Source organism: Marmota monax, unplaced genomic scaffold (genome assembly GCF_021218885.2).
Source record: "Marmota monax isolate L192 unplaced genomic scaffold, Marmota_monax_Labrador192_F-V1.1 WCK01_AAM20220418_F8-fsc00023, whole genome shotgun sequence".
In the NCBI taxonomy this organism is placed as follows: Eukaryota; Metazoa; Chordata; class Mammalia; order Rodentia; family Sciuridae; genus Marmota; species Marmota monax.
The window spans coordinates 5,626,523-5,647,529 of record NW_026692907.1 but is presented as its reverse complement, the minus strand read 5'-3'; the positions used below and the strand labels follow the sequence as shown (position 1 = coordinate 5,647,529).

Below are 21,007 nucleotides of genomic sequence, written 5' to 3'. Positions count from 1 at the left end.
TCCCCTGTGTTCCATGCTGACAGTGTTATGCACATAAGTTCATTAAACTGTCCCAACAGTTATAGGGAAAGAAATGTGTTTCTAAATTTTAGAGTTCCTCCTCTCCACTGAGCTCTCTTCAGAAATTTTGGGACACATTTTAATATGGCATGGTCAATTTTTAAAAACCTGTTTCCCAGAAAAAAATCTTTTTGAGAAGAGAGGGTTATAGTAGAATGACTCCTACATTTAGAATCAGAAAGATCACTGCCTTAATTCCAGTTCAGTGACTTTCTTCTTTAGGTTTAGGGAGGTCACTTGACCCTTAATCTCATGTTTCCTTATCTATGAATTGAAGGAGATAATTCTTACTTCCTAAAACTGTGGTATGCGCTAAATAAAATGACACATAAGAAAACTTCTAACATAGAGTAGACACCCAATAAAATGTTTGATGTCCCAATTTCCTGGTTTCCAGTGTTAACTTATGGGGTCAGGTGGCTGATATTAGGTACAGAGGCCCAGATGGCACCTACATAGGCAGCATCAAACTCCCCAACCAGGGCTGTGTTCTGCACCCCCACTAGTGCTACATAACACAGTGGATATTGTTATGGGAGAAGAGTCCCCGAGGCATGCTGTGGTGGCAGGCCTGCCTAGATTTAGTGCAGATTTTCAGAGCTTTATGCAGAGTCCTGTTTTACAAGAGAAAGAATGGCTAATAAAGTTGGACTTTTATTTCCAAAAAGATTGCACCATGTGGGTAATCCTTCTCTCTTTCATTTATCATGTAAAGCCAAGACCAGCAGCCCAAGCACCAAGCCTGCAGGAACATGCATATTGACTCTTTCCATTCTTTTTTATGTACCACAATCTTCTACCAGAGAGTCTTTGACAGGTACTTGGAACCAGCAAGCAAAGATAGCCTTGATATCTATTGGGCACTGCCATGTACCAGGAAGTACTGCTATCTGATATTCCAGGATTCTGCAAGCCTAGGGACTGTGAGGATTTATCTTGGAGTTAGAGACATTAAAGCTACTCTTCCTGGCCAAAGGTGCAACCCTTTCCCTGCCCTGTCCTGAGACATCCTTCCCTGGGAGGAATAGAGGAGGAGGGGCTCTCCTCCCCTCTGAATCAGTCCTCTCAATCCTTTCCTCTAATAAAGTGCTCTCTTAGTCCATTTGTGCTGCTAAATCAAAATTCCCAGAACTGGGTAATTTATTGAGAACAGAAATGTATTCCCTGACAGTTCTGGATACTGGCCACTCCCAAAATCAAGGTGCCAGCAGTTCAGGGTCTGGTGAAGGTCCAGCCTCTGTCTTCTAAGGTGTGCCTCATATTGGAGTTCTCTGGAGGGGATGAACACTGTCTTCATGTGGCAGAACTACAAAGATACAAAAGGGAACAATACATTCCTCAAGCCGTTTTACGGGGGCCCCAATCCCCTCTATGAGGGTTTTGTCCTTGTAACTTAATCACCTCCTAAATGAAATCACATTGGCAGTTAAGTTTCAACATATGAATTTGGGGAGACACATTCAGAGCCCACCAAGGGGCTACTTATTCTGTCTCATCTGGATACTTGAGGTTGGAGATCGGGGTATGGTGTGGTGGCAGCATATGCTATTTTACTCAAATGCAGCCAACAACACCAATTTCAAAGTCAAATTTTCCTAGGTTCAACATTTGACTGGTCCTCTCATTTACTACCTAAATGAGGGAAAGCCATCTCACTTCTCCTTGAGTGCCTGCTGTATGCTAGGTCCCATTCTCAGCACCAGGTATGCACAAGTGAGCTTTCGTTCCTCTGGACAAAGACAGAAAAATCAACCAATGACTATGTGATATGCCAGATTGCAGTAAGTGCCAGGAAAAAACTGAATGAAGTGCAGTTTGGCATGAAGAGGGTTCTCTATTGGCTAAGGGAGTCAGAGAGCATGACACTAAAGGGAAACAGGAATTACCTCTGGGATTCCAAAGATGAACATTAACCATTCCACCATGTTCCTTAAGAGTATCCACAGGGAATTCAAAAGCCAACAGCACAATGAGGAATCTAGAGACCATTGGATTAAAGTTGTGTTATGTGGGATGTGAACAAAGTGCTTTACTTTGAAAGTAAACCATAGTCTTACCAACTAGAGGGTAGCTATTAGTCCTGAGGCTGGAAGAGGGACATTAGATAGGAGAGATCTGGTTTTTCTAGAAAGAACAAAATAATTATTGCTCCCAGAACAAAGTTTGGAGGGCTGAGTTATGGTCTCAGCATTTCCCCTAATTCTCTGTGCTATCTCAGGACTGCCCACTACCTTTGGGAACATTGTTTTCTCATCCTTGGTTGGAAAACTTTGTTTTAAGGTTTTTCTCTGATTCTAATGTTCTGTGTGTCAGTCGATGAGTAACATGTGTTTGAGAATTAGTGGGCAACTGATGCCAGATGAATTTCCTACTAGTAGGTATCCAAGCTGGGATTGGACTAAAGTTTTCATGGATATTCATTTATTACTAGAAGAAATTCATTGTTGTTAAATTGTATAGTATACCCTGGTACACCATGCTAGCTACTTTACAAAAAAATGTTTAATTCTCTTAACAATTCAAAAAAAGTACTTACACTTAAGGAAATGGAACTCATAGGCTAAGTAATTGTCCAGGATTACATAGAACCAAGAGTATAATAAAATATTCTGAGTGCACAGAATATTTTTCAACACCCAAAGTGAAGATAAGCAGACAAATTCAAGAGGATGTACCTCTTTCAGGTCTCTCTACCACTACACATTCCCAAAACCTGGTCCTGAGAATGTACTGTCCTGTGAACAGCACAAACTACTATTATCTCCTGGGAACAGAAATCAATGTGATTTTAGACTTTGCTACTTCTAAAAGCCCAGTGCTGTGACTACTGAAAGGTGGGCTTAATCGTACAGTCTGTTGACTCAAACATGATGGAGTGGGGAGCTTCAAGACATTAATGGAGAGTCTGTAACAGCCCTTGGCGTAGACCCTAGAAATGCCTTTACTCTCCTGGTATGCCCTTGTATGAAGCCTGTACTTACCTCGGCCACAGAGTCTAATTTATTTTAAAAGCAACCATCCTTACTCATCACATGAATCTTATCAGCTTTGGAAGTTGGTCTCCAGATAGTTCATATTCATTTAACAATTATTTGCTAAGCATCTGCTATCCTCCAGGGACTGTTGTAAGCACTAGGGATAGAATATAAGCAAAGTAACATTCCTACTTATTGTGACATTTGCCTTCTTGACAGCTATATAGAGATAGAGATATATACATGCACACATACACACATCAGTTTATAAAAAGTTTGGGGAAGTATGGAAATAGATGTTTTGAACAATGGAAGGCATTTGGTGTTTTTCTTGAAAGTGCAGGAATGGTAGGGGAAAAGATAATAGAAAATGCAAAATGTCTTTGGATAAAAATTGTAAGCAGTAGGTGATGATCATGTTTTTCCAAACAAAAATAAAACATACAGTCTAGCATCTTTCCCTTTATTTTCTTTCTAATCTGTAGGATTGATTTCATACAAAAGTCTTTTCTAGAAGTACAAAAATAAAATCACCTTTAGGCATATATCTAGTGACTCACCTTTATTGAAAAGATTAAATCCATATCCACCATACAATCCAGTGAAAATATTATTATGAGGTCCATATTGTGTATAGTTGGGGATCCCTAACTCTGAACCAAGTATGTAGGCACACAGTAGGCATTCTCTAAATCTTGGTTAGAATGAATGTTTAAGTATGTATTTATACCGTGTTGGAACAGCTAAGTCAATTATTACTCTAAGACATCAAGCAGATGTGAGCACTTTGTGCACAGATCATCGCAGGGCAGAGGGAAAGGGTGTGCATGATTGGTGGCAGTGGTTGAGGGTCTCTGACATGCCTTGGGGACCCAAGGGAATTTTCAAATGAAAGCACAAAGGTAAAAACTATGTCCTTCCTTTCAACAGGGCGTTGTTGCTGGCGCTCGTTCCAAAGGAGAACACAAACAGAAAATCTTTTTAACCATCTCCTTTGGAGGGATCAAAATCTTTGATGAGAAGACAGGGGTAAGTGAAAGAATCGCCTGGCGACGTGAAATTGAGTCCATTGACAGATGTGCCCTTAAAAGCCTCTACTCTCTGGGCGGGAATATCAAACAAGCATAAAAACACATAAAGCATCTGACAAACTTGATCAACTGTGATCGTCCATCAAAGCAAGTCTCTTTGCTGACTTGGCCACAGTGTGACTGCACCGTGATTGCTACAGTGTAATTGTGATAAAAGTGTCACACCATGCTGGTAATCTTAGGAGAGATTGATAAGCTTTGAAGAGCGGTGGTAATATGACAGTTTAAGTTAAATTTCTTTGTGTGTTGGCAACTTTGATGACATGCATCCTACAGGGAGACACATTGTAGGTCTTTGGACTGGTCAAAGCATCCAGGCTCTCTTGAGTTTAACCCCCAGCACCTTACAATTGCTGTAATCAAAAAGAATAAATAGAGTTCTCCGTCTTAAAAATAAAATCTATTACCGCCAACCAGGAAATGTAAGGGTTGATATGTTTCTTGAACCCACCAAAGAAGTGGTTTGTGTTTTCATCAACCTTACAGTTGCAATTAACTCCTATATTCATCCCCAGAGCTTGCCTGACACCGTCGATCTCGTTCATGGATGGTAGGGAAAAACAGAAAAACATTCTGTGATCTGTTGTACTGAGAGAGTGACACTCCAATGGGTTTTTAGTCTTTAATTCATTCATTATTATGCAGCTTATAAAACACCTCCATGTATATCACCTCCTTTGAACTTCCCAAAGATAATTTATCAAGCACTTTATAAATAATGCTCCACCAACCGAGTTTTTTGACCTTGGTCATTTGGAGTTTTAGCTTCTCTTCCTTGTTCTGACTGATAACATGAGGGTGGTCAGGTAATCATTTAAAAGTGAAAATGTATTTTTTTTTGAAGAAAGAACAGAACTATAGAAAAATTGCTTCTAAATAACTAGTAATAGAACAGATATTGGCTGTAACATTATTCATAATAACCAAATGATTAAAGCAGCCCCAGTGTCCAGTGACAGAGGAATAAAGGGTCACATCTAGATAGAATGCAATCTAAGAGAGAAGGAAATTCCAGCACATTCTTCAACCTGTGATACTCAAAGACAGTGTGCTGAGCAAAGTAAGCTACAACAAAAAGGCAAGTCCTGGGTGATCCCACTTGTATGAGGTACCCAGAGTGTGGAGCTCGTGGAGATAGAAAGTGGAATGATAATTTCCAGGAAAAGGAAGGAGGGGGAGCTATTGCTTGATAGACGTGGGTTTTTTGGTTGGGGAAGATGAAAATGTTCTGGAGGTGGATGGTGGTGACACCTGCAAAAAAACTATGAATACATTTAATGCCACTGAGCCAGACACTGTGAATAGTTACTACAATAAGTTTTATGTATATATACTTTACCATGGTATAAAATAATGGCAACCAGTTTTTGAATACCTTCTATAGTCTAGGTTGGTCTTTGTACATGTATTATCCAGTTTTGTCTTCAAAACAGTCCTGTGAAATAATAATATTTCATCCTAAAAGTGGATACTGTGTTCATCCACTTTTCTGTTGCCATAATGAAACACTTAAGGCAGGCTGACTTTATAAAGAAAATAGATGTATGCAGCTCACAGTTTGGAGGTTAAAGACATAGCCCCCAGCTTGGCTCTGGTAAGGACCTCAGGGTGGATGGTATACCAGTAGTGCAAGCAGGTGAGAGAGAAGAAGAGATCATATCTTGAAAGTGGAAGCCAGGGGGAGACTGGGATCCCTCAGTCCCCTTACTCCCCTAATTCAGCAAAGGACCTCCCATTATGCCACATCTCCTGAAAGGCTCCAAACCATGTTTCAGCATTGCTGTACTAAAGACCAACTCTCCAGATTGTGAACCCCTGGGGGACACACTCAAACATAACCCACCGTAGCAGCTATTTCATCAAGTGTACATTAGGTGCCTGGCATTGCCCTAAGTTCTATATAAGTACTCTTCACAAGCACCCAAGGGAGAGATGCTATCATTGTCCCTGCATTATAGTTGGAAGACACCCAGAACAGAAACATGACATGACCTGCCGAAAATAAGCAGTGATAGAGATAAGCTTAGAACCCAAGTAACCTGGCTCACGGGACCTTTTGCTTATCCATGTTGCTTGTTGTCTGTCTCAGATAAGTGACTTCCTACAGTTCCCCTGGGATTTGTTTATCAACATGTCCAAGACAGGAGCACAATGTGCCACACAAGGCCACTTGGGAAAGACTCCGGGGTGGCTGGAGGCAGAAGAGGGGAATGGAGGGAGCCCTCAGGCCAAGGCCTTTGTTGGAGTTTCCATAGGAAAATTCAAGGTACAGCAGGATGGATAGCTGAGGACTGGTTAGTTGGAACACTTCTTTCTGGTGCTGAGCTATAGGGGTGGACCCCAGTTGCCTAGTACCTGCTCTGGGGAGATTAAGGCAGAAGAAGATCACCTCTGTCTGCCTCCGGATTGGTAAGTTTGCCTGTCAAAGACTTGCTCCTGGCTGGGCCTTGGCTATGTCTATGAACTGACCAGCCCTAGAGTGCCAGTGCCTCCCCAGCCAGAAATGTATCTCAAAATGCCAAAACATCATAATATTCAGAAAATTTTAAACTATTTACAACAACCTCATGCCCAGGAGGCAGAACAGAGATTTATTCTCAGATTGGCATGAATCAAAAATCAATGCAGTTTACCTCCATACCATGGGGAAAGGTGGGCCTGTCCATACAGGCCTTGGTAGAGGGAGTTTAGATTGGGGCACAAGCATCGATAGGAAATGGGCTTGGATTTAGCAGGATTAAGAGTTTAGCAAAAGCTTCTCCTCCCCTCATCAATGTACCCAGCATTGTTGCAAGATGAGTTTTTGTCTTTTCCTGGAAAGATTGTATTTTGGAGACCTGCGCTCGGTTTTTGCTTGTTTGTTTGTTTTTGTTTTAATATTTTTTTTTTTTAGAGAAAGAGAGAGAGAATTTTTAATATTTATTTTTTAGTTTTCGGCGGACACATCTTTGTTTGTATGTGGTGCTGAGGATCGAACCTGGGCTGCACACACGCCAGGCGAGCGCACTACCGCCTGAGCCACATCCCCAGCCCCCTGCGCTCGGTTTTTTGTTGGCTTGTTTGGTTTTTTAAGTTGTGATGGGTAGAATGCCTTTATTTTATTTATTTATTTTTATATGGTGCTGAGGATCAAACCCAGTGCCTCACACGTGCTGGGCAAGCACTCCACCACTGAGCCACCACCCCAGTTCCCTGCGCTCAGTTTTTAACCTCACAGTTTGGAAAAGATATTGGCAAGTCTGATGAGGAGGACAAGGTCAGTTGGGGAACTGAAAACTCTGCTGGGCCAAGTCTTCTAGACACAGACATGTCCTCCCGGGATCCTGAAGTATGCCAGAGGTCAACTTGGGGCTTGTACTAACTTGGAGAACATTGCTGGTCCTTTATGTCCTTTATGGGAGCCCAGCACTGTGGACCAAGCCCGACTGAGAGATACTTTCGTAGTGATGTATGTGTCCCAATGTTATGATATTATCTCTAGGCCTTTCTCTTTCCCAGCCCTGTCCATCACTGGGACGACAGGGACAGAAGCAGGGATGCGGGGTATCTGGCATTTTATCTTGTTTTGGGAACCTCTTTCACACTTTGCTATTTTACCCTATCTCCATCCATCAAATAGGCTCTTCCCAGATAATTAAAGTCTTAATGTCTGGATTTTTACTAATGAGGAGTCATCTGCATTTTGTACCTTTATGTACTTCCTCTCTCAGAGGTGGCTAAACTGCCCCCCCTCCACACACAAAAGATACCATCAAACCTTGAAGTGGAATTTCTGAGGCCTTAGCTGGACACAAAGAAAACAACAGTAAAATCATCATTTCAGCCCAAAGCCATTTGGCTTTGTGAAGAAAATGTCAGATCCCTAGTGGAGAATCAGGAAGGAGGCAGTTAAATGTTTTCTGTCTGGCTTAGCCTCCTCCAGTTCTGTTTGATTAACATCCGGCCTCTGTAGCATGGAGCTTCTGCAACCTGAGCTTGTTAATATGCCTCAGCACAAGTCCCAGGAAGACGGTCAAAAGGACTGAATTTATTTACATCTCAAGAACAGAAGATGAGACTCCAGAGTATCTGATACAAGGACCCAACTTGTTCCTTATGATCAGAGAATGAAATTTTGAATCAGTTGCAACCAAGACTTGTTGATAGAAGTTTCTAGAAAACGGTTTTAGTTTGTCAGTAGGATGACTCTTCTGGCAGGCAGACCTGAGTCAAATAGATCTGAGTTCACTGGCGCTGGGCGTAGCCAAGCCACAAGAGACCCATAGGACATTGTTGAAGGGAGTAGGTAGAGGTTGCGGTGATGAGCAATATCACATCCAAACTGACTTCTGAGAGGAGTTTTAGGATTCTGTTTCTCCCTTAAAATAGTGCCTATTGATGTTTTTTATTTGAAAAACCTCCAGGAGATTATGAGCAGGAACAGTTTACTGAACCTTTGTCTTTACCCAGCAGGGGACTGACTGAACTGTGCAGCATAGGAATCTCAGTGAAGTATTTTGCTCTCCATATCAAAGAAATGGAAAACTGGGCCTTTGTCATGTGGAATGACAAACCTTAGTTGTTCATCTTGTCTAAGGTATTTTTTTTTTTTTTGGCTCAAGCTTGATTGCATTAAAGAAAAAAGAAAAAACTAGGAAAGTAACATTTTCAGAACCTGACAATAGCTAGAATTTTTAAATCCAAAAGCTGTCAAAAATGTTTTGATCCCAATTAAAGAGACCCTTTGCAGCAATTTACACCCTGTCTTGAATTTCAAAGAACTCCTGATCCCAATCCTTATATGAGTAAATCTTATTTTGTTATTAGCATGTTGCCAGGAATAAATCAATACTGAAAGCTGTTTATATTTGCAGATAGACTAGGCATTGCTGGTCTATCAAAGGAATCAGTGAGAAAGCAGAAAATGTCACACATAACCTTTTGGTTATTAGTAATCACAGGAACAGAAGCAGATCAGGAGTAGATAAAGTACCCAGACCAATGGATGTCAAGGCACAAGTGATGTCCTTTTTATTTTACAGATGAAGAAACTGAGGCTCTGGGTGTGTCCCTGGCCTGGCTGTAGACCCAAGACACACCACCCAAGTTGAAGACTCATATCTTTCCAGTGAACCCCATTGATTTCATTCACTTTCCACTTAAAATTTTTTTCCTTAGAATTATTACAATTTTATGTCATAAAAATTAACAATTGTGCAGGCACCCTAAGATAAGTCTCTTACAATGGAGGGCAGCAGTCTGCATCAGCTTTTTGAGATGTTACAACATCCTTCTTGCCACAATCTCACGCGACTTTTGCTTGTTCACACTGCGAATCCATGGCAGAACTGGGCTTCAATCCCACACAGCCAGGTCCAGAGTCCCTGGTACTAGTAAGAAGTCACCAGTAATAACATGCCAGATTTTGTAAGTGATTTCCTTTAAAATACATAGTGAGGCAAGATCAGTGTCATCTTGGGCTGTTACTGTTGCTCACTCTCCTTCCCATGAGGGTTCTCTGGTGAAGATGAACAGGTGGAGTGACCTGTGGCATCCCGTCATGCTTGTTTCGGGTGGATGCCGTGTTGACGGGGTAGCCCACAGATGATTAGATGGTAGCACTCTGGGTTCCTGTCTGTGTGCAGCTCTGCTTCCTGGGGATTTAAAGATGAATAAGATGTGGCCCTTGTCCCGGAGGCATTCATAGTCTTGTGGCTCAGAGTGAACTGAGAGTGGCCAAGGCTCCCATGTGAGCAGAATTGTCCGTGCTCAGTGATTGAGGCCTCACTTTAGTCTAGAACATTCCTGATGGTTTTCATGGAAAAGGGCACCCTGGCTTGGCCGTAGAGGGGTGGCTTGGGAAAGATCAGGTAGGTAAGTCAGGAAAGAGTGTTGAGAGCCACAGCCCAAGGGGCCCCAGCAAACTTCCAGCTGCCAGCTGATGATTGGCTCACAGCAGCCCCAGCAAACTTCTAGCTGCCAACTGATTGGCTCCTCTGCGGTGATGCTTATTGGGCTGTTTCCCTGCCCTTTCAGACCACGGAGCTGCTCATTGGGGGACTTTTTTTGGCTCCGCCCACGCGACCCAGCCAATCGGCCTCAAAGCAGGAGGAGTGGGGGATTGAGAAGCTTGTGGGAAGCCAGTGGTGGCAGTTGGGCTCTGAAGGTTTTCCTGAAGAGCTGTGTGGTTTGGCGTGTGTGGTTCTAACAATAAAGTTTGTTTCTTTTGACAAGTGGCTCCTGAATTGTGCCCAGCCAGACTGCAGCAAAAGAGAGCACAGTATTTCTAAAGGCAGGATGTCTAACAGAGAAAGATGTGTGTGGTATTTCCTTCTTTCTTTCAGGAAATATTTATTGAGTACCTCTGTAAACACACAGATGAATAAGGCCTATCTCTTTGTTTATCACTGTTGTCTATCTAGTTAGCACAGCGACTCATATGTAGCAGGTAGTATTTATTGCACCGGAAATAAAATGACTTAGAGATGAAGAACCAGCAAATGTTCACAGAATCCCAAGGGCACAGCACATGAGGGGTAGAAAGCCACTGAGGAGTCAACACTGTCCCTCAAAAGAGACGGGCAGTTGTGTTTTCATGCAATGGCCATACTTGCATTTTAGGATTGATTTAGTAATTTATTCCTCAGTGAAAACCAGATGTCTTCTTAGTTGTGTCTCCTTAAAAAATAGGTCTGCTCTTCCTCCGGTTCTAGCTGTGTGTTTCCAGCATGGTTTGGAGATCGCAGTCAAGGTCAAGGAAGGGAAACTGTTCTAGGAGAGGGAGACAGGAAGAGAGGACCTGTAGAACCAGGAGTAGGGCCCTGGTGGCTCTGGGATGTTCCAGTGTCATGAGACTTTCAACGACTGGGGCTGATGATGAGCCTGGAAACGGGGCTCTATGGTTCGTGGCCAGTGGCTTTCCTGGATTGGTGTCATTTGACACCTAATAATTCTTGGAAGTTTTTATTATCCCCATTTTACAGGTGTCAACCGGGGTACCCGTGGCTAAGTGACTTGTCCAAAGTTACTCTTTGTAGTAGAAATAGAATTCAAATTCAAACTTAATAATTCTTGTGCTCAGTTCCTTTCTTTTATTCCAGAGATTCTCTACGTGGCTCATTCTGCTACCTGGGGAGTGTTTAACAAACTTACATAGTCGTGTTTGGTGAGCAGAGGCATTTTGGTGACTTTCGGCGAGGGGGCATGATGCAGGAATTCAGTTCAGAATTTAGGGGCCAAGGCTGCTGGACATTCCACAATGCTCAGGACAGACTTCTACCTCAACAGGTTCTTTCCTGAGCTCTGTGACTTCCCAGTTGTTCACCAGACATTCATGTAATTGAAAACCCTGTGATTACTTGAATCTAATATCTAGCCCTATGTTATATGTTTAAAAATATATTTTTACACTATATTTGTGACATGGAAATTTTTCAGAAATGCAGCTAAACCAAGAGAAAGACGTGTTCTGTTGGGAATCTCGTCAAAGTTGTTCATACTTTAGGAAAGCCATACATTGTGATGCTCTTTGTGTTTGAGTGGCCAAGGTGGCCCTGCTCTGTCAGCTTCATGGGTGGCTGTGGCTTTTGCTGTGATTCTGGTTGTTTGGTCTTTGTTTAGTAATGTCATATAGAAAGAAAGGAATGTCATCACTATTGATTTAAATGTTCTCTTAATCTCAAGTTTATTCACTGGAAGAAACAAAAATATGACTATGTCATTATCTTCTTCTATTATAGCTGTAACTAAGCATTTATGCATAGAAATTCACATTTTTAGGGGCTGGGGATATAGCTCATTTGGTAGAGTGCTTGCCTTGCATGCCCAAGGCCCTGGGTTCAATACTTAGCACCACTAAAAAAAAAGAAAAGAAATTTACAATTTTAGGTCAGAAACCATATTTTATTTCTCTTGTATGTTTTAATTAGGATAATTTGATTTGTGTGTAGGTATATTAAACTTCATGTATATAGGTAGACTATCTGATTGTTTCCAGACAATGAAAGAAGGAACTGGAGTAAGGCTTGATAAATGATAATATTTGTTATGGAAAGGGAGTTTGAGGTCAGATAAGGTTGGCTGAGAACTTGTCCAGACCATGCTACCATTTTAGTTAATTTGTTCATTCATTCATGAATTGTTTTTTTTTTTTTTTTGTGTGTGTGTGTGTGTATACATGACAGTAGAGTGTATTTTGACATATCATACATACATGGAGTACAGCTTCCCATTCTTGTGGTTATACATGATGTGGAATTACACTGGTCGTGCGTCCATATATGAACATAGAAAAGTTATGTCAGATTCATACCACTGTCTTTCCTATTCCCATCCTCCTCTCTTCCCTTCATTCTCCTTTGTCTAATCCAGTGAACTTCTGTTCTCCCTATTCTCTTATGGTGTGTCAGCATCCACATATCAGGAGAACATTTGGCCTTTGGTTTTTTTTGGAATTGGCTTATTTCACTTAGCATGATATTCTCCAACTCCATCCACTTACAGGCAAATGCCATAATTTCATTCTTATTTAATGCTGAATAGTATTCCTTTGTGTACATATACCACTGTTGAAGGGCACCTAGGCTGGTTCCATAGTTTAGCTATTGTGAATTGAGGTACTATAAACATTGATGTGGCTGCATCACTGAAATATGCTGATTTTAAGTCCTTTGGGTATAAACCAAGGAGTGGGATAGCTGAGTCAAATGGTGGTTCCATTCCAAATTTTCTGAGGAATCTCCATACTGCTTTCCAGAATGGTTGCACCGATTTGCATTCATGAGTTTTTGCTAAGCCCAAGGGAAATTCAACTTGGTGGACAAGGACAAGCCAGCCTGAAAACTTTCCGTCAACGGGGAGGTTGTCTAGGAGTTGTACAACTCAAAGAATGATTAATGTGGAAAGTAGAGGGAACTGTGACCACGCACAGAGCAGGCCCAGCGGCCTGCTGAGGGGCAGAGCCACCCCCCATCCCCCGCCCCTGCCAGGTGACCACCGACAGAAAAGGCCCAGTGGCCCGCGGTGGGACAGAGCTTCCAATCACTCCTGCAAGGTGGGCGGGCCTGCGACCCACCTGCAGAAGAGGAGCAGCGACCTGCTGAGAGGCAGAGCCGCCCCCTCCCCCTGCGCCGGCAAAGTAGACGGTACTGTGACCACGCACAGAGCAGGCCCAGCAGCGTGCTGAGGGGCAGAGCCGCCCCCCACCCCCCGCGCCTGCCAGGTAGGGGAACTGTGACCACGGACAGAAAAGGCCCAGCAGCCCTCGGCGGGACAGAGCTTCCAATCACTCCTGCAAGGTAGGCGGGCCTGCGACCCACCAGCAGAGGAGGAGCAGCGACCTGCTGAGAGGCAGAGCCGCCCCCTCCCCCTGCGCTGGCAAAGTAGAGGGAACTGTGACCACGCACACAGCAGGCCCAGCGGCCTGCTGAGGGGCAGAGCCACCCCCCATCCCCCGCCCCTGCCAGGTGACCACCGACAGAAAAGGCCCAGTGGCCAGCGGTGGGACAGAGCTTCCAATCACTCCTGCAAGGTAGGCGGGCCTGCGACCCACTGGCAGAAGAGGAGCAGCGGCCTGCTGAGAGGCAGAGCCGCCCCCTCCCCCTGCACCGGCAAGGTAGAGGGAACTGTGACCACGCACAGAGCAGGCCCAGGGGCCTGCTGGGGGGCAGAGCCGCCCCCCACCCCCCGCGCCTGCCAGGTAGGTGGAACTGTGACCACCATCAGAACAGGCCAGACCTGCAACCGAGAGACAGAACTGGCCCAGTGGCCTGAGGAAGGGTAGAGCCGCCCCCCCCCCCGCACCTGCAAGGTAGGCGGACCTGCGACCCACTGGCAGTACAGCCCCAGAGGCCTGCAGAGGGGCAGTGCCGCTGCCTGCACCTGCAAAGTAGACAGAACTGTGACCACCCACAGAACAAGCCTAGCGGCCCGCAGAGGGACAGAGCCGCTGCCCGCGCCTGCGAGGGAGACTTTGCAACTATACAAGACCAATATAAATATATAGGGGGAAAATTCAATAGCACAACAGTTTCACTAAGTAGAAAGGAACGCGAACAGTATGAAGAGACAAGGAAAGAAAGGACCACAAGCAATGCAGGTCAACTCAACGTTAGAAGAGGTAATAGCTGCAGCAGATGGAATGTCAGATAAAGAATTCAGGATATACATGCTTCAGATGATCTGGAGTCTCAAGGAAGACATCAGACAGCAAAATCAAACAATGAAAGATCACTTCAACAATGAATTACATAAACAAATCCAAGAAGCAAAAGATCAACTACACAGGGAAATAGAGGTTATAAAAAACAAACAAACAGAAATCCTAGAAATGCAGGAAGCAATAAGCCAACTTAAAAACTCAATTGAGAATACTACCAGCAGAGTAGAACACTTAGAAGACAGAACATCAGACAATGAAGATAAAGTATTTCAACTTGAAAAGAACATAGACAGCTCAGCAAGACTGTTAAGAAACCATGAGCAGAACATCCAAGAAATATGGGATAACATCAAGAGACCAAATTTAAGAGTCATTGGGATACAGGAAGGGACAGAGTTTCAAACCAAAGGATTGAGCAATCTATTCAATGAAATAATACGAGAAAACTTCCCAGACTTGAAGAATGAGACAGAATCCCAAATCCTAGAAGCCTACAGGACGCCGAATGTGCAAAATCATAAGAGACCCACACCTAGACACATTATAATGAAGATGCCCAACATACAGAATAAGGAGAGAATTTTAAAAGCTACAAGAGAAAGGAAGCAGATCACATTTAGGGGTAAGCCAATCAGGATAACAGCTGATCTTTCAACACAGACTCTGAAAGCTAGAAGATCCTGGAATAACATATTTCAAACACTGAAAGAAAATGGGTTCCAACCAAGAATTGTGTTTCCAGCGAAATTAAGCTTCAGGATGGAAGATGAAATTAAAACCTTCCACGATAAACAAAAGTTAAAAGAATTTGCAGCTAGAAAACCATCTCTTCAAAACATCCTTGGCAAAACATTACAGGAAGAGGAAATGGAAAATAACAATGAAAACCAACAGTGGGAGGTAGGACACTAAAGGGGGGAAAATAATCAAAGAGGAAAACAAACCATGTTTAGTAACATAAATAAACAAATATGGCTGGAAGAACAACCCATATCTCAATAATAACCCTAAATGTTAATGGCTTAAACTCACCAATCAAGAGACACAGGCTAGTAGAATGGGTCACAAAACAAGACCCAACAATATGCTGCCTACAGGAGACGCATTTGATAGGAAAAGACATACATAGGCTGAAGGTGAAAGGTTGGGAAAAATCATATCACTCATATGGACTTCGGAAACAAGCAGGAGTATCCATACTCATATCAAATAAAATAGATTTCAAGCCAAAGTTAATCAAAAGGGATAAAGAGGGATACTACATACTGCTCAAGGGAACCATACACCAACAAGACATAACAATCATAAATATATATGCCCCAAACAATGGTGCAGCTATGTTCATCAAACAAACTCTTCTCAAGTTCAAGAGTCTAATAGACCACCATACAATAATCATGGGAGACTTCAACACACCTCTATCACCACTGGACAGATCTTCCAAACAAAAGTTGAATAAGGAAACTATAGAACTCAATAACACTATTAATAACCTAGACTTAATTGACATATATAGAGTATACCACCCAACATCAAGCAGTTACACTTTTTTCTCAGCAGCACATGGATCCTTCTCAAAAATAGATCATATATTATGTCACAGGGAAACTCTTAGACAATATAAAGGAGTAGAGATAATACCATGCATCCTATCTGATCATAATGGAATGGAACTGAAAATCAATGATAAAAGAAGGAAGGGAAAAGAATACATCACTTGGAGAATGAACAATAGGTTACTGAATGATCAATGGGTTATAGAAGACATCAAGGAAGAAATTAAAAAATTCTTAGAGATTAATGAAAACACAGACACAACATATCGGAATCTATGGGACACATTGAAAGCAGTTCTAAGAGGAAAATTCATTGCTTGGAGTTCATTCCTTAAAAAAAGAAAAAACCAAGAAATACATGATCTCATACTTCATCTCAAAATCCTAGAAAAAGAAGAGCAAAACAACAGCAAAAGAAGTAGAAGGCAAGAAATAATTAAAATCAGAGCTGAAATTAATGAAATCGAAACAAAAGAAACAATTGAAAAAATTGACAAAACTAAAAGTTGGTTCTTTGAAAAAATAAACAAAATCGACAGACCCTTAGCCATGCTAGCGAAGAGAAGAAGAGAGAGAACTCAAATTACTAACATACGGGATGAAAGAGGCAATATCACAACAGACACTTCAGAAATACAGAAGATAATCAAAAATTATTTTGAATCCTTATACTCCAATAAATTAGAAGATAGTGAAGGCATAGATAAATTTCTTAAGTCATATGATCTGCCCAGATTGAGTCAGGAGGATATAGACAACCTAAACAGACCAATATCAATTGAGGAAATAGAAGAAACCATCAAAAGACTACCAACTAAGAAAAGCCCAGGACCAGATGGGTATACAGCAGAGTTTTACAAAACCTTTAAAGAGGAACTAATACCAATACTTTTCAAGCTACTTCGGGAAATAGAAAAAGAGGGAGAACTTCCAAATTCATTCTACGAGGCCAACATCACCCTGATACCTAAACCAGACAAAGACACTTCAAAGAAAGAAAACTACAGACCAATATCTCTAATGAACCTAGATGCAAAAATCCTCAATAAAATTCTGGCCACTCGGATACAAAAACTTATCAAAAAAATTGTGCACCATGATCAAGTAGGATTCATCCCTGGGATGCAAGGCTGGTTCAATATACGGAAATCAATAAATGTTATTCACCACATCAATAGACTTAAAAATAAGAATCATATGATCATCTCGATAGATGCGGAAAAAGCATTTGACAAAGTACAGCATCCCTTTATGTTCAAAACTCTAGAAAAACTAGGGATAACAGGAACATACCTCAATATTGTAAAAGCAATCTATGCTAAGCCTCAGGCTAGCATCATTCTGAATGGAGAAAAATTGAAGGCATTCCCTCTAAAATCTGGAACAAGACAGGGATGTCCTCTCTCTCCACTTCTGTTCAACATAGTTCTCGAAACACTGGCCAGAGCAATTAGACAGACGAAAGAAATTAAAGGCATCAAAATAGGAAAAGAAGAACTTAAATTATCACTATTTGCAGATGACATGATTCTATAACTAGCAGAACCAAAAGGGTCTACAAAGAAACTATTAGAGCTAATAAATGAATTCAGCAAAGTGGCAGGATATAAAATCAACACGCATAAATCAAAGGCATTCCTGTATATCAGCGACAAATCCTCTGAAATGGAAATGAGGACAACCACTCCATTCACAATATCTTCAAAAAAAATAAAATACTTGGGAATCAACCTAACAAAAGAGGTGAAAGACTTATACAATGAAAACTACAGAACCCTAAAGAGAGAAATAGAAGAAGATCTTAGAAGATGGAAAAATATACCCTGTTCATGGATAGGCAGAACTAACATCATCAAAATGGCGATATTACCAAAAGTTCTCTACAGGTTTAATGCAATGCCAATCAAAATCCCAACGGCATTTCTTGTAGAAATAGAGAAAGCAATCATGAAATTCATATGGAAAAACAAAAGACCCAGAATAGCAAAAACAATGCTAAGCAGGAAGGGTGAATCAGGCGGTATAGCGATACCAGACTTCAAACTATACTACAGAGCAATAGTAACAAAAACAGCATGGTACTGGTACCAAAACAGGCGGGTGGACCAATGGTACAGAATAGAGGACACAGAAACCAATCCACAAAACTACAACTACCTTATATTTGATAAAGGGGCTAAAAGCATGCAATGGAGGAAGGATAGCATCTTCAACAAATGGTGCTGGGAAAACTGGAAATCCATATGCAACAAAATGAAACTGAATCCCTTTCTCTCGCCATGCACAAAAGTTAATTCAAAATGGATCAAGGAGCTTGATATCAAATCAGAGACACGCCGTCTGATAGAAGAAAAAGTTGGCTACGATCTACATACTGTGGGGTCGGGCTCCAAATTCCTCAATAGGACACCCATAGCACAAAAGTTAATAACTAGAATCAACAAATGGGACTTACTCAAACTAAAAAGTTTTTTCTCAGCAAAAGATACAATAAGAGAGGTAAATAGAGAGCCTACATCCTGGGAACAAATCTTTACTCCTCACACTTCAGATAGAGCCCTAATATCCAGAGTATACAAAGAACTCAAAAAATTAGACAATAAGAGAACAAACAACCCAATCAACAAATGGGCCAAGGACCTGAACAGACACTTCTCAGAGGAGGACATACAATCAATCAACAAGTACATGAAAAAATGCTCACCATCTCTAGCAGTCAGAGAAATGCAAATCAAAACCACCCTAAGATACCATCTCACTCCAGTAAGATTGGCAGCCATTATGAAGTCAAGCAACAACAAGTGCTGGCGAGGATGTGGGGAAAAGGGTACACTTGTACATTGCTGGTGGGACTGCAAATTGGTGCAGCCAATTTGGAAAGCAGTATGGAGATTTCTTGGAAAGCTGGGAATGGAGCCACCATTTGACCCAGCTATTCCCCTTCTCGGTCTATTCCCTAAAGACCTAAAAAGAGCATGCTACAGGGACACTGCTACATCTATGTTCATAGCAGCACAATTCACAATAGCTAGACTGTGGAACCAACCTAGATGCCCTTCAATGGATGAATGGATAAAAAAAATGTGGCATTTATACACAATGGAGTATTACTCTGCATTAAAAAATGACAAAATCATAGAATTTACAGGGAAATGGATGGCATTAGAGCAGATTATGCTAAGTGAAGCTAGCCAATCCCTAAAAAACAAATGCCAAATGTCTTCTTTGATATAAGGAGAGTAGCTAAGAACAGAGTAGGGTCGAAGAGCAGGAGAAGAAGATTAACATTAAACAGGGATGAGAGGTGGGAGGGAAAGGGAGAGAGAAGGGAAAATGCATGGAAATGGAAGGAGACCCTCAGAGTTATACAAAAGTACATACAAGAGGAAGTGAGGGGAAGGGGAAAAATAATATAAGGGGGACAAACGAATGTCAGTAGAGGGAGCAGAGAGAGAAGAGGGGAGGGGAGGGGAGGGGAGGGGAGGGGAGGGGGGGGATAGTAGAGGATAGGAAAGGCAGCAGAATACAACAGACACTAGTATGGCAATATGTAAATCAATGGATGTGTAACTGATGTGATTCTGCAATCTGTATATGGGGTAAAAATGGGAGCTCATAACCCACTTGAATCAAATTGTGAAATATGATATATCAAGAACTATGTAATGTTTTGAACAGCCAACAATAAAAAATTAAAAAAAAAAAAAAAAGAATGATTAATGTGATAAGAGAAAGGTATAAAATTAGCATGAGAGTTCAGAAGAAGAAATAGTTTTTCCATATGAAAATAAAAACAGAATGATATCAGAAGAAGGATCAGCAGGGTCTGAAGTTAAAAAAAAAAAAAAAATGGAAGGGAGACTGTCCAGGAAGAGTTTTCATTATAGTCTCAATGTGGAAAGATCATGATGGGGTAAGTACAGGGCAGAGGGTGGCCTTTGGTAGTTCTGGAGGAGAGGGTGTGGGATTCGTCTCAGTGAGGGGTGAACTGAGAAAGTGGGCAGGACCAGATCTTGGACTGTCAGACCAATGATTCTGATTGAATTGTCTTCTGCAGCCATGGTTATTTTCTGTGTCCACTCTGACCCCAAAGCTGCACTAGTTATACACACAGGTAGTAAGTGCAAGGCCACTCAGCCCATAAAATGCTTTTGTATAAATCAGGGAAAGGTACCTTTTTTCACATTCATTCCCGTTTACTAGGAAACTGTTGCAATATATAGAGTTTTGGTACTAGACTAACTTATTCTCCCTTGGAGATGTGTGGTGCACACCCTGCCCAGCCATTTGTAGGGACCTGAGGATATTGTCCATGGATAACAGAAATTTAGGACTCCCATTTTGCTATTTTCTGCACAGCACGTACCATGCTCTGTCCAGCCTCCGTGGGTGTTCAGGATGACCACTCTACCCTGGATATCTTTTGCCTTCTTCAACTGATGATCATCTCACCATCTTTCAGAGTCCAGTGATAACCGTAATAAAAACAGCAGCCACATAGAAACATTGCCATTTATCAAGCCTTTAATCCAGGCTAGGTGCTTTACGAAACTAAGTTCTTTAAGCACTTCATCCTCTAGGCAGGATTCAAATTGGGTGTGCCTAAACCCACAGCGTGCTCCTCATCAATATAGCCCTATAACCAGAGGTGGGAGATGAGAGAATGTAGCTGTGTGGGTAGAAAGCAGTGTTTCTTTTCCAAATTATAATTTTCAAATTGACAAATGCGGTTTATATATGTTTACTACCTACAACATGGTATGTTATTTATACATTATAGAGTCATGTCAACATTTAAAATCTACCATCAGAAAATTTCAAATGTACAATGCATTGTTACAGGAATGAGAGGACATTCTCTGTATCGCCTGCTGTGGTTCAGTATTAAGTCTGAGAAATGAACTGACAATAGATGAAGGAGCAGGAGGGAAGATATACAGATGTATTGTGTGCATCTGGGGACTGCTGCAAGGTGGGCACCCGATGACAGTGACATTTAGAAACCTGTAGGCCCTTTGTCATAGGATGGAGGGAGTGGGGACTGTGGGCAATTTTAAAGGCAGAGTAAAGGATTTTTAAAAAGAACAGATCCAAAGAACAGACAGTGGCCTGAGGCAGAGTTTGACTTCCAATCTCTTCCTTGCTCTGAGTCTAATCTTCTTTCCTTGATGAAGTGACAGGGAGGAG

At 41.8% G+C, this 21,007-nt stretch overlaps 1 protein-coding gene across 3 annotated transcripts in view; it reads left to right on the top strand.

The window, feature by feature from the left end:
* Dab1 (DAB adaptor protein 1) overlaps positions 1–21,007 on the top strand; it is a 1,164,537-nt gene that overhangs the window by 999,980 nt on the left and 143,550 nt on the right. For all 3 annotated transcript variants that reach the window (XM_058581502.1, XM_058581503.1, XM_046451102.2), the window contains one exon: positions 3,966–4,064. In XM_058581502.1, the coding sequence (XP_058437485.1) occupies positions 3,966–4,064 (99 nt within the window). The remainder of the gene's footprint in view (positions 1–3,965; positions 4,065–21,007) is intronic.